The sequence below is a fragment of the Bombina bombina genome, chromosome 11, assembly GCF_027579735.1.
Source record: "Bombina bombina isolate aBomBom1 chromosome 11, aBomBom1.pri, whole genome shotgun sequence".
NCBI classification, from domain to species: Eukaryota; Metazoa; Chordata; class Amphibia; order Anura; family Bombinatoridae; genus Bombina; species Bombina bombina.
In genome coordinates this window covers 35634993-35648103 of record NC_069509.1, presented here as the reverse complement: position 1 = coordinate 35648103, position 13111 = coordinate 35634993, and the positions used below count along the sequence as shown (strand labels likewise).

The following is a 13111-nucleotide window of genomic DNA, read 5'->3' as shown; positions in this document are numbered from 1 at the left end:
GTTAGGGGGGTATTAGGGTTAGTGTTAGACTTTAGGTTTAGGGGGTTAATAATTTTTATTATAGTGGCGGCGGTGTAGTGGGGGGCAGGATAGGGGTTAATAAATGTATTATATGTGGCGACGGTGTAGGGGGGGCAGATTCGGGTGGTTAATAAATTTAATATAGGTTGCGGTGGGCTCCGGGAAGCGGCGGGTTTAGGGGGTAATAACTTTATTTAGTTGCGGCGGTGTAGGGGGGGGGGACAGATTAGTGGTGTTTAGACTCGGGGGGTACATGTTAGGTTGTTAGGTGTAGACAGTTCCCATAGGAATCAATGGGATGTTGGCAGCAGCGAACTTGTACTTTCGCTTATGGTCAGACTCCCATTGATTCCTATGGGATCCGCAGCCTCCAGGGTGGCGGTTTGAAAACCAGGTACGCTGGGGCCCGGGAAAAGTGCTGAGCGTACCTGCTAGTTTTTTGATAACTAGCAAAAGTAGTCAGATTGTGCGAACTTGTGTGCGGAACATCTGGAGTGACGTAAGAATCGATCTGTGTCGGGACTGAGTCCGGTGGATCGAAGTTTACGTCACAAAATTCTACTTTTGCCGGTCTCTAGCCTTTGATATCTAAGGCGAATCAGCCTCGCCACAATACGCTGCAGAATTCCAGCGTATTTGAGGGTTGACGGCTTGATAACTAGGCCCCCTGGAATGCACTTCTGGGGACTAGCTGAACACACCTGGGAGGCCAATGAAATGAAGAATATGTGCATAGCAATCAAATATTTTAGTTTTTATTTAATTACATTTTATTAGATATAGATATAGCAAGCAGGAAACAGCACTCACTGGTCTTGACAAATACTGCATTTATTTAGTGACGTTTCGAGGAATACACCCTTCATCATTTTTATTATATATAACTCCGGGGGAGACAAGGTCTCACTGTTAGTCTGAGGACGGTTTCTCTGAAACCGAAAACGTTCACAATAAAAGTGACCTTTTACTGCATATAAGACCTGTGGAGTGCGCTTTTTTCCGGAGTTATCTTATTATTTTGCTGCACCCTGGGCTGCTTATATTTCATCTTCTGGAGTGCACACTGTCCTGGAAGTTATAAATAGTATATATATATATATATATATATATATATATATATATATATATATATATATATATATATATATATATATAATAAAGTAACATATAAAAATTACTTTAACTTGTCCAATATTCATTAAGGGGGGGACTACTTGTCTGCAATTTACTGAAATTTCCTGTGGGGGGAACAACTTCAAGACAGCATAACAGCAGCTCAAAGTTTAAATAGTAGCTAGTGCAAGTGCTACAAGCCAACAGCATCACATAAAAATAGTTTTTCTTTAATGGAGTCAAAACTGGCCAAGAGCAAAAAGTGAAGATTCTGGTATTATTTGGCTAACACCTGAATCAATCAACTGACAAGAACTTTACTTAATCTCAGCATTGTAAATCTTCCCACCTGCAAAAATAATTTTAACTACAAAGAAATGTCTTAACCCCACAAACCAACTAAAATCTTACTTGCATGCATTTTGTATGTTTTTCATTACATTTTTGGACAAATACCTACAAATATGGAAAAGATAGAAGGTTTTTCAGCGTGTTTGGTCCCTTTAAATGTAATGTAGGTTCTTATCAAGATTCTGTTTTGCAGGCACAGAGAACGTACTGAGAGCATGTTGAAGAGGAGGGGATACAATATCTGGTTTACACTAGCAGTATGGAGGTCGTTGGGCCAAACTTACATGGCGATCCCTTTTATAGGTATGTCAGACAGCAGTTACTTAACACCTTCTTTTTGTCTTCTGTATGGGTCTGTCATTATGTGCCAGTTAGCATAGAAGTCTAGTATTAATATCTGATACAGTATATTTTAACGTTATAACAATTTAATTGGACACAATGATTTAACTCCTTGCATATATGCAATCATACATATATTATGTATTCCCATTACTATTGTTAGTGCTGCATTATGTAGATGACTTTAAAGTCACTTTATGAAGTGAGGTCATGCAGAAGAAGAGCGTCCTACAAAACTGTCACATTGTGTCAGACAGGATGGTCGTACTCCAGTCACATTACCACCGTTATCACACACATTGTGGATGTCATATATTGTGATCACACTAGTGCCACACTCAGGCTGGGTGCCCTTGCCAAGTCTCCCCTCATAATTTTACATACACTGTTTAGGTGAGACTAGCACTCCTAATAAATTTTATATATATATATATATATATATATATATATATATATATATATATATATATATATATATATATATATATATATATATAGGAGTAAGTAAAATGTGTCTCCTCAGCGGACTGAGTTGACACAAGTGATACTCTGTAGTAGGCGCTAGTCAAAAAATGAATAGGAAATAGTGGCAGCTATATAGAACAAATACTGGGAGGGATGTGAAGCCCTAGACAGTAAGAGTAAATGTATATTCAAGGATTGATACAGCGCCTATATGTCCAATATACTGTTGGGGTATGTAAGGAATATAAAATAAATAAAATAAATAAAAATAAATAAAATAAATTATTTTATTTATTTTTATTTATTTTATATTCCTTACATACCCCAACAGTATATTGGACATATAGGCGCTGTATCAATCCTTGAATATATATATATATATATATATATATATATATAAAGGCAGGGTGCTAGCTACTAGGGGAGTTTTACCTGGCTCCCCAAACACATAGGGTCAGATTACAAGTGGAGCGGTATTTAACACTCCCACTCAAATGCTAACTCCGCTAGAAGTAAGGTTTTTGTGCCAGTGAGGTAGAACTTGTATTAGAAGTAGACTGTTTTCCGCTTGCACGCTAACCCAACACGTGTAAAAAGCCGAACTTAGATGGAATCTGGCCTATAATGTATTATCCCAAAAGAGTATACTGCACTCCTAATTACAAAAGTGTTTTTATTGGGTCTTTCCCTCATGTCCCTAGTGTTGGGTTAAAATAGGCCTGTGAACGTGAAAGGGTTAAATTTAAGACTTGAAATATGAGGTTGGACCCCTCCCTCATGAACCTTGGATTGGCTATTTTTAATTGGTGTTAATATACTGTTATGTGTGTGATTTTTCACTTTGTTATAAGCTTGACAAAGGCGCAGGAGCCGCAAAACGACGCTGTTTTGGCTGAATATAAGATTTTCCACTTTTCTAATTAAGAGTACAATATACTCTTTCGGTTTCATACATTACCTGTGAATTTTACAGCACACCTCTGCTTTCTTACGATGTTACTCACTTCCTCTCAGCTGCAGGAAATATTTGTCTTGAAACTTGTCCAAGTCACTTTTTCCCTTCTTTTTCAGAGGAAACGAAGACACTGAATACACAGTGTTTCACAATCAGCCATACCCACTGAGCAAGTCCAAGGGCAGAGTCACTCATCCTGGAAGCCAACGGAAGGAAGGTAGAGTACTGAGTGACCCCTGGGGTTAACCGTTTGTCACTTACAGAGGGAGAAAAGGCACAAAGCAAATCTGTCTGAACCAAGCATAATTTATATACTTCAATCACAGCAGTATTAGATATTAAAGGGACACTGAACCCAATTTTTTTTCTTTCGTGATTCAGATAGAGCATGCAATTTTAAGCAAACTTTCTAATTTACTCCTATTATCAATTTTCTTCATTCTCTTGTTATCTTTATTTGAAAAATAAAGTCCAGAACCTTGGACAGATACTTGTTTATTTGTGGATGAATTTATCCCCCAATCAGCAAGAACAACCCAGGTGTTCACTAAAATGGGCCTGCATCTAAACTTACATTCTTGCTTTTCAAATAAAGATACCAAGAGAGCATGACAAACATTTGCTAATAGGAGTAATATAGAAAGTTGCCTAAAATTGCATGCTCTATCTGAATCACAAAAGAAAACATTTGGGTTCAGTGTCCCTTTAATACAGTAGGTAAAGCAGCTGTTTTATGAATGCCATATGGTCGCTCTTTTAGAAAACACTCTCTTCTAGATTGACTTCTTTTTATAAGCATCACCTTTGTCTAATCACTGCTTGTCTTTACCAAATGTAAATGACAAGAAATGTATATTTAAATGCTGGTCTTATTGAAAATTAATGAATTATATCAGATGCAATATAGTTAACTAAGGATGAATGGAAGTAAGAAACACAATTAAGCTTGTATTTGCTTGCACAGTTTAGGTGTATGGACACCTTGTTTTCACACTGAAGTAATCACACTCCTATTTGCCTCCCCCTCCAGTGTTGGTGAATTTGTTAGACATACAGTTCATTAACTGACCACAAGGTGGCTCTGCCACACACCAATATGTAATGATGCATTTTCGTCACAAGATGTCACTGCAGTAAAGCTACTTATCATAGACAGTAATGCATAGTTAGTTTCACTTATCAAAACACTTTAGTGCTGTGCTAACATATTTATATGGGTGAACATTTACCTGCTAAACACCAAGAAGACTGTGGGCTATGCTAAACTCTTTCTATATGATATGTCTCCAGCTTTGTTTTTCCATTCTTCTACAGACTAAGGACGGGAAGACACTGTACACATGTGCACTGCGCCCCACGGGTATATATGGGCGAGGGCCACCAGCTCATGAAGCAGTTTTACCAGCAAGGGCTAAGGATGGGACGTCGTGTGTTTAGAGCAATTGCTCCATCTACTGAGCATGGACGCGTCTACGTGGGTACGGAAATTAATCTGCCTATCACAAAGGGAATATTTAGTTAAGAACCACTTAGCATCATGCAAAGTACTAACCTGCAGAGTACTCACACACCTAGGGGTCAATCGACAATCCTTAATAAAACCTTATCAAATTATTTATTTACAATTACAGTATCCTCATAGGCTTTAATGGTGGTTTTCTATTGAAATCATTTGATACGTATTTCTAATCATTAGTAACACAGATTGCCACCTACTAATGCACTCTAGATTACAAGTGCGCACTAACGATAGCACAGTATGATATTTGTAGTATTGCGACCGCTCTAAACTTGTGCACGTATACAAGTTGAAAGTAAACACATACTGCTGAGTGCAATCTAAATTTGTGCTCATCAGGTTAGCGCAAGTGAAGACCTGTGTAAAGAGTTAGAGCTAAATATAAATGTGCACCAAACACAACATAAATACAATAATATAAAGTGTTTAAATCATATATACACTATATCATAAAAATATTCATAAAAATATTAATTAAACATTTTATAAGGGTTAAAGGCTATATGACAAGGTGTTGAATGGAGAGGGCTATAATATATACCTATATGTATAAATATGTGCATAGGTGGATATACATATTGTCTATATATTTGTATATACATGTTTATTTTTGTATACATATATGTGCATATATATATTTATATACACATATACAGTATACACATATAATACATACACACACACATACATATATATATTTATATATAAATATATATATATATATACTTTGCAGCCCTTTCCACTTAAATACCTGAACACAAGAAAACCTTTTTAATTCATTTTTAATATTTAATATGTTTTTACTGTGTATTTACTGTAAATATTTAACATTCCAATGTTCTTCACATCGGAGAATTTTTTTCTTTGTATTCTTTAATCTTTATTTACATATATATCTGTATATATCTACTGTATATCTGTATATATTCATATTGATATATAAGTATAGATATATATTTTACAAAACAATTAGCATACACACACACTATATATATATATATATATATATATACTTATTTTAACAATAAAAAGAACATTTTCTCTTGAAAATGAAGTTAAGACCATTGGAATATTAAATTGAGTGCACTTTGTCCAACACAGGATCGGTTAACCGCACAAGTGATAGTTGTTAGTTGTTTTTTATTTTATCAGTGCGCAATTTTAACTTGTTCGCAATATTAAAGTGCTGAAGTTAGCGAGCTTGCGGTAGCAATAACCCAACCACTTGTAATTTAGTCCTTAGTCACTTATTTGCCCACATAGCCACTAATACTTCTAGTTACTTATTAACCCATATAGCCCCTTACTAATTCATCTAGTTACTTATTAACCCATATAGGCCCCTTACTAATACATCTAGTTACTTATTAACCCTTATAGCCCCTTACTAATACATCTAGTTACTTATTAACCCATATAGCCCCTTTACTAATACATCTAGTTACTTATTAACCCATATAGCCCCTTACTAATACATCTAGTTACTTATTTAACCCATATAGCCCATTACTAATACATCTAGTTACTTATTAACCCATATAGCACCCTACTAATACATCTAGTTACTTATTAACCCATATAGCCCCTTACTAATACATATAGTTACTTATTAACCCACATAGCCACTAATACATCTAGTTACTTATTAACCCATATAGCCACTAATACATCTAGTTACTTATTAACCCATATAGCCACTAATACATCTAGCTTACTTATTTAACCCATATAGCCACTAATACATCTAGTTACTTATTAACCCATATAGCCCTTACTAATACATCTAGTTACTTATTAACCCATATAGCCCCTTACTAATACATCTAGTTACTTATTAACCATATAGCCCCTTACTAATACATCTAGTTACTTATTAACCCACATAGCCACTAATACATCTAGTTACTTATTAACCCACATAGCCACTAATACATCTAGTTACTTATTAACCCATATAGCCCCTTACTAATACATCTAGTTACTTATTAAACCCATATAGCCCCTTACTAATACATCTAGTTACTTATTAACACCTCTTACAAATCTATTTACTAACCCACCCAGCCACTAAAGGGACATGAAAACCAAAATTTTTCTTTCAAGATGCAGATAGAGTATACAAATTAAAAAAAAGTTACAATTTACTTCTATTCTCAAATTTGTTTTGTTCTCATGTTATTCTTTCTTCAAGAGATATCTAGATAGGTAGCGTGCACATGCCTGGGAACTACATGGTATTAAATAGTGCTGCCATCTAGTGCTCCTTGCTACTGTATTACATTGTTACAAAAACTGCTGCCATACAGTGCTCACTCCTAAACTTACCTTCCTGCATTTTCACCAAAAGATAACAAGAAAACAGAAAATTAGATAAATTAAGTAAATTGGAAAGTGTTTAAAATGGTATGTTCTATCTGAATCAGGAAAGAAAAATGTGGGGTTTTATATCCCTTTAATAGCACAACGAGTCACTTACTAACAAAACTAAACACTTGATAATACCCCTAGTCACCTAATAGCAGATTAACTCACTATCTCCCTAGTCACTAAAACCTAGTCACTAAAACCTAGTCACTAACACCTAGTCACTATCACCTAGCACTAAAACCTAGTCACTATCACCTAGTCACTAAACACCTAGTCACTAACACCTAGTCACTAAAATCTAGTCACTATCACCTAGTCACTAACACCTAGTCACTAACACCTAGTCACTAAAACCTAGTCACTAACACCTAGTCACTATCACCTAGTCACTATCACCTAGTCACTAACACCTAGTCACTATCACCTAGTCACTATCACCTAGTCACTAACACCTAGTCACTAAAACCTAGTCACTAACACCTAGTCACTATCACCTAGTCACTAACACCTAGTCACTATCACCTAGTCACTAAACACCTAGTCACTAAAACCTAGTCACTAAAACCTAGTCACTATCACCTAGTCACCTGACACCTAGTCACTAAAACCTAGTCACTATCACCTAGTCACTATCACCTAGTCACTAACACCTAGTCACTATCACCTAGTCACTATCACCTAGTCACTAAAACCTAGTCACTAAAACCTAGTCACTAAAACCTAGTCACTATCACCTAGTCACTAAAACCTAGTCACTGACACCTAGTGACTATCACCTAGTCACTAACCCCTAGTCACTAAAACCTAGTCACTAAAACCTAGTCACTAAAACCTAGTCACTATCACCTAGTCACTAAACCTAGTCACTATCACCTAGTCACTAACACCTAGTCACTAAAACCTAGTCACTAAAACCTAGTCACTATCACCTAGTCACTAAAACCTAGTCACTAAAACCAAGTCACTATCACCTAGTCACTAACACCTAGTCACTATCACCTAGTCACTATCACCTAGTCACTAACACATAGTCACTAACACCTAGTCACTAACATCTAGTCACTATCACCTAGTCACTAACACCTAGTCACTAAACCTAGTCACTATCACCTAGTCACTAAAACCTAGTCACTAAAACCTAGTCACTTAAACCTAGTCACTTAAACCTGTTCACTATTACCTAGTCACTAACACCTAGTCACTAAAACCTAGTCACTAACACCTAGTCACTAAAACCTAGTAATTAACACCTAGTCACTAACATCTAGTCACTAAAACCCAGTCACTGTCACCTAGTCACTAAAACTTAGTCACTAACACCTAGTCACTAAAACCTAGTCACTAACACCTAGTCACTAAAACCTAGTCATTAACACCTAGTCACTAACACCTAGTCACTAAAACCCAGTCACTGTCACGTAGTCACTAAAACTTAGTCACTAAAACTTAGTCACTAACACCTAGTCACTAACACCTAGTCACTACAACTTAGTCCCTAATACTTAGTCACTAACACCTAGTCACTAACACCTAGTCACTAACACTTAGTCACTGACACCTAGTCACTAACACTAGTCACTAAAACCTAGACACTAACACCTAGTCACTATCACCTAGTCACTATCACCTAGTCACTATCACCTAGTCACTAAAACCTAGTCACTAAAACCTAGTCACTAAAACCTAGTCACTAACACCTAGTCACTAAAACCTAGTCACTAACACCTAGTCACTAAAACCTAGTCACTAACACCTAGTCACTAATACCTAGTCACTAAAACCTAGTCACTAACAGTCACTAAAACCTAGTCACTAAAACTTAGTCACTAACACCTAGTCACTATCACCTAGTCACTATCACCTAGTCACTAAAACCTAGTCACTATCACCTAGTCACTAAAACCTAGTCACTATCACCTAGTCACTATCACCTAGTCACTAAAACCTTGTCACTAAAACCTAGTCACTATCACCTAGTCACTAACACCTAATCACCAACATCTAGACACTAAAGCCTAGTCACTAACACCTAGTCACTAACACCTAGTCACTAAAACCTATACACTAACACCTAGTCACTAACAAACACCTAGTCACTAAAACCTAGTCACTAAAACCTATACACTAACACCTAGTCACTAAAACTTAGTCACCAACATCTAGTCACTAAAACCTAGTCACTAACACCTAGTCACTAAAACCTAGTCACTAAAACCTATACACTAACACCTAGTCACTAAAACCTAGTCACTAGCACCTAGTCACTAACACCTATACACTAATACCTAGTCACTAAAACCTAGTCACTAACACCTAGTCACTAAAACCTAGTCACTAGCACCTAGTCACTAAAACCTATACACTAATACCTAGTCACTAAAACCTAGTCACTAAAACCTATACACTAATACCTAGTCACTAAAACCTAGTCACTAACACCTAGTCACTAAAACCTATACACTAACATCTAGTCACTAAAACCTAGTCACTAACACCTAGTCACTAAAACCTAGTCACTAAAACCTAGTCACTAACACCTAGTCACTAACACCTAGTCACTTAAACCTATACACTAACACCTAGTCACTAAAACCTAGTCACTAACACCTAGTCACTAACACCTAGTCACTAAAACCTAGTCACTAAAACCTAGTCACTAAAACGTAGTCACTAACACCTAGTCACTAAAACCTAGTAACTAACACCTAGTAACTAACACCTATACACTAATACCTAGTCACTAACACCTATACACTAATACCTAGTCACTAAAACCTAGTCACTAACACCTAGTCACTAACACCTATACACTAACACCTAGTCACTAACACCTAGTCACTAACACCTATACACTAATACCTAGTCACTAAAACCTAGTCACTAACACCTAGTCACTAACACCTAGTCACTAAAACCTAGTCACTAACACCTAGTCACTAACACCTAGTCACTAACACCTAGTCACTAAAACCTAGTCACTAACACCTAGTCACTAAAACCTATACACTAATACCTAGTCACTAAAACCTATACACTAATACCTAGTCACTAACACCTAGTCACTAACACCTAGTCACTAAAACCTATACACTAATACCTAGTCACTAACACCTAGTCACTAACACCTAGTCACTAACACCTAGTCACTAACACCTAGTCACTAAAGCCTAGTCACTAACACCTATACACTAACACCTAGTCACTAAAACCTAGTCACTAACACCTAGTCACTAACACCTAGTCACTAACACCTAGTCACTAAGTCCTAGTCACTAAAACCTAGTCACTAACACCTAGTCACTAACACCTAGTCACTAAAACCTAGTCACTAACACCTAGTCACTAACACCTAGTCACTAAAACCTAGTCACTAACACCTAGTCACTAACACCTAGTCACTAACACCTAGTCACTAACACCTAGTCACTAACACCTAGTCACTAACACCTAGTCACTAAAACCTAGTCACTAACACCTAGTCACTAACAAACACCTAGTCACTTTCTATAAAACATAGATACTTAGGGCTCTATTTAACAAGCTCCGTACGGAGCTTGATGCCCCGTGTTTCTGGTGAGTCTTCAGACTCGCCAGAATCAGCAGTTATGAAGCAGCGGTCACAAAGGCCGCTGTTCCATAACCTGTCCACCTGCTCTGAGCAGGCGGACAGACATCGCCGCAATTCCACCCGATCAAGTACGATTGGGTTGATTGACACCCCCTGCTGGCGGCCTATTGGCCGCGAGTCTGCAGGGGGCAGCGTTGCACCAGCAGCTCTTGTGTATTCAGCGAGGTCTGGTGGACCTGATCCGCAGTGTCGGATCAGGTCCGCCAGACTTTGATAAATATGCCCCACAATGTCACTTACTAACAGAGTCACTAACTATAATCCACACATATTAATACAATTAGACACTTATTAACATATTTATTTATTGACACATCTAATCCCTTACTGATAGGATAACTTACTGGTAAGTCACCATATTATCACATTAGTCATATGCTGGAACACAGTATCATATCATCATTTTGTAAATGTTTCAGACTTGTTGGATATGTACTGATCCCCAGACTCTTCTCTCCCTATCAGGTAATGTGGCATGGATGCACGTATTGGCTGCCCTTCGTCTGCAGGATCAGCCATCCAAGCTTGGGGGTCAAGTGTATTTCTGCTATGACAACTCTCCATATAAGAGCTACGAGGATTTCAATATGGAGTTCCTGTCATCCTGTGGGTTTCGCATGGTGGGTTCTCGGCCGTTGGTGCCCTACGTCCTGCTTTACCTGTTTGCATTGCTCAATGCTTTCCTACAATGGCTGCTCCGACCACTCTGCACCTACGCTCCTATCCTGAATCCATATACGCTCTCTGTGGCCAGCACCACATTCACCGTGCAGACTGACAAGGCCAAGAGACACTTTGGTTATCAGCCACTGTATAAGTGGGATGAGTGCAAGAGGCGCACAGTCTCCTGGGTGCAGACACTGGAAGAGTCAGGCAAGGAGAGGTGATACCTGTGGGAGATCTCACAATGAGGATGGGGGGACCTCTAGGACTGAAGCGTGTAGGAAGCAAGGCCACTTATCTGAGAGCCACGGTTAGTTATTACTTGGAGTTGACAGAAGAAGGCAAAGAACACAAAAAAAATAGCAGGAATGTCTAATGCTTTGGCTGGGGGATTCCTCAAGTCTGTGGATAGGACGAAGCATTCCCAGCCTCCATGGACCGGATATTGTGTATTACTGAATTAAAAGACTAAAGGAAACATTACATTCAAAATCTAATCCCTTGAATGATTTCTTAAAGGGACTCAGCACCTTAAATATTTCTTTCATCCATATGAGCAGCATATAAATGTGTTGATTGTTAAATTTAAACTATTCCAGATGTATCAATTGTGTACTTCCTGCTAATGTTCATTGGCTGGTAGGCACTTCCTGCTAATGTATATTGGGTGGTAGGCACTTCCTGCTAATGTTTATTGACTGGTAGGCACTTCCTGCTAATGTTTATTGGCTGGTAGGCACTTCCTGCTAATGTTTATTGGCTGGTAGACACTTCCTGCTAATGTTCCTTGGCTGGAAGGCACTTCCTGCTAATGTTTATTGGCTGGTAGGCACTTCCTGCTAATGTTCATTGGCTGGTAGGTATATCATACTTATGGTCATTGGCTGGTAGGCACTTCCTGCAAATGTTCATTGACTGGTAGGCACTTCCTGCTAATGTTCATTGGCTGGTAGGTATATCATACTAATGTTCATTGGCTGGTAGGTACTTTCTACTAATGTTCATTGGCTGGTAGGTACTTCCTGCTAATGTTCATTGGCTGGTAGGCACTTCCTAGTTCCTACTAATGTTCATTGGCTGGTAGGCACTTACTGCTAATGTTCATTGGCTGATATGTACGTCCTGTTAATGGCCATTGGCTCATAGACTGCTCCTAATAATGCCTGTTGGCTGACAGGTACTTCCTGTCAATACTCATTGGTTGAAACATACTTCCTGCTAATATTTACTAAGAATTAGTATGAATTAAATATAAGCCAATCCGCGATAACAGGAAGAGTACAACTGATACAAACTATGACTGCATCTTTAAATGGGGCTGTTTCATATGGATAACAAAAAAATGTTTGAATACTGTGTCCCTTTAAGGAACATTAAACAGTATTACAATATACATTCCTTATTTATTTGCCTGCTTTTTCTTTAAAATACCTTTTCCATTCCCTCAACTCAAGAGAGGCCTCAATCTTACCCAATTATATATCAAAATGTACTGACACTGCATAATTCTACACCATTATTTAAATTGGTCCCTAACTGGCTGCAACAAATGGAGACCAGGAACATGATTCCCACCAGGTTTTTCAAGGGGTGTATCTCTGAACTGCTTTTGATTTGCAGAATCATGTAAATTGTGCTAACAAAGTGACAGTGTTAAATGACATTTCTTTAGTAATGCAGTGCTTAA

General features: G+C 37.7%; 1 protein-coding gene across 1 annotated transcript in view; it reads left to right on the top strand.

Moving 5' to 3' along the window:
* The window catches only part of HSD3B7 (hydroxy-delta-5-steroid dehydrogenase, 3 beta- and steroid delta-isomerase 7), a 121927-nt gene that overhangs the window by 107319 nt on the left and 1497 nt on the right, over positions 1-13111 (top strand). The window contains 7 exon segments of the mRNA XM_053695294.1: positions 1679-1704; positions 1706-1788; positions 3364-3424; positions 3426-3464; positions 4562-4615; positions 4617-4725; positions 11227-13111. The exon segment at positions 11227-13111 is cut by the window's right edge and continues 1497 nt beyond it. Coding sequence (XP_053551269.1) covers positions 1679-1704; positions 1706-1788; positions 3364-3424; positions 3426-3464; positions 4562-4615; positions 4617-4725; positions 11227-11648 — 794 coding nt within the window. The 3' untranslated portion in view covers positions 11649-13111.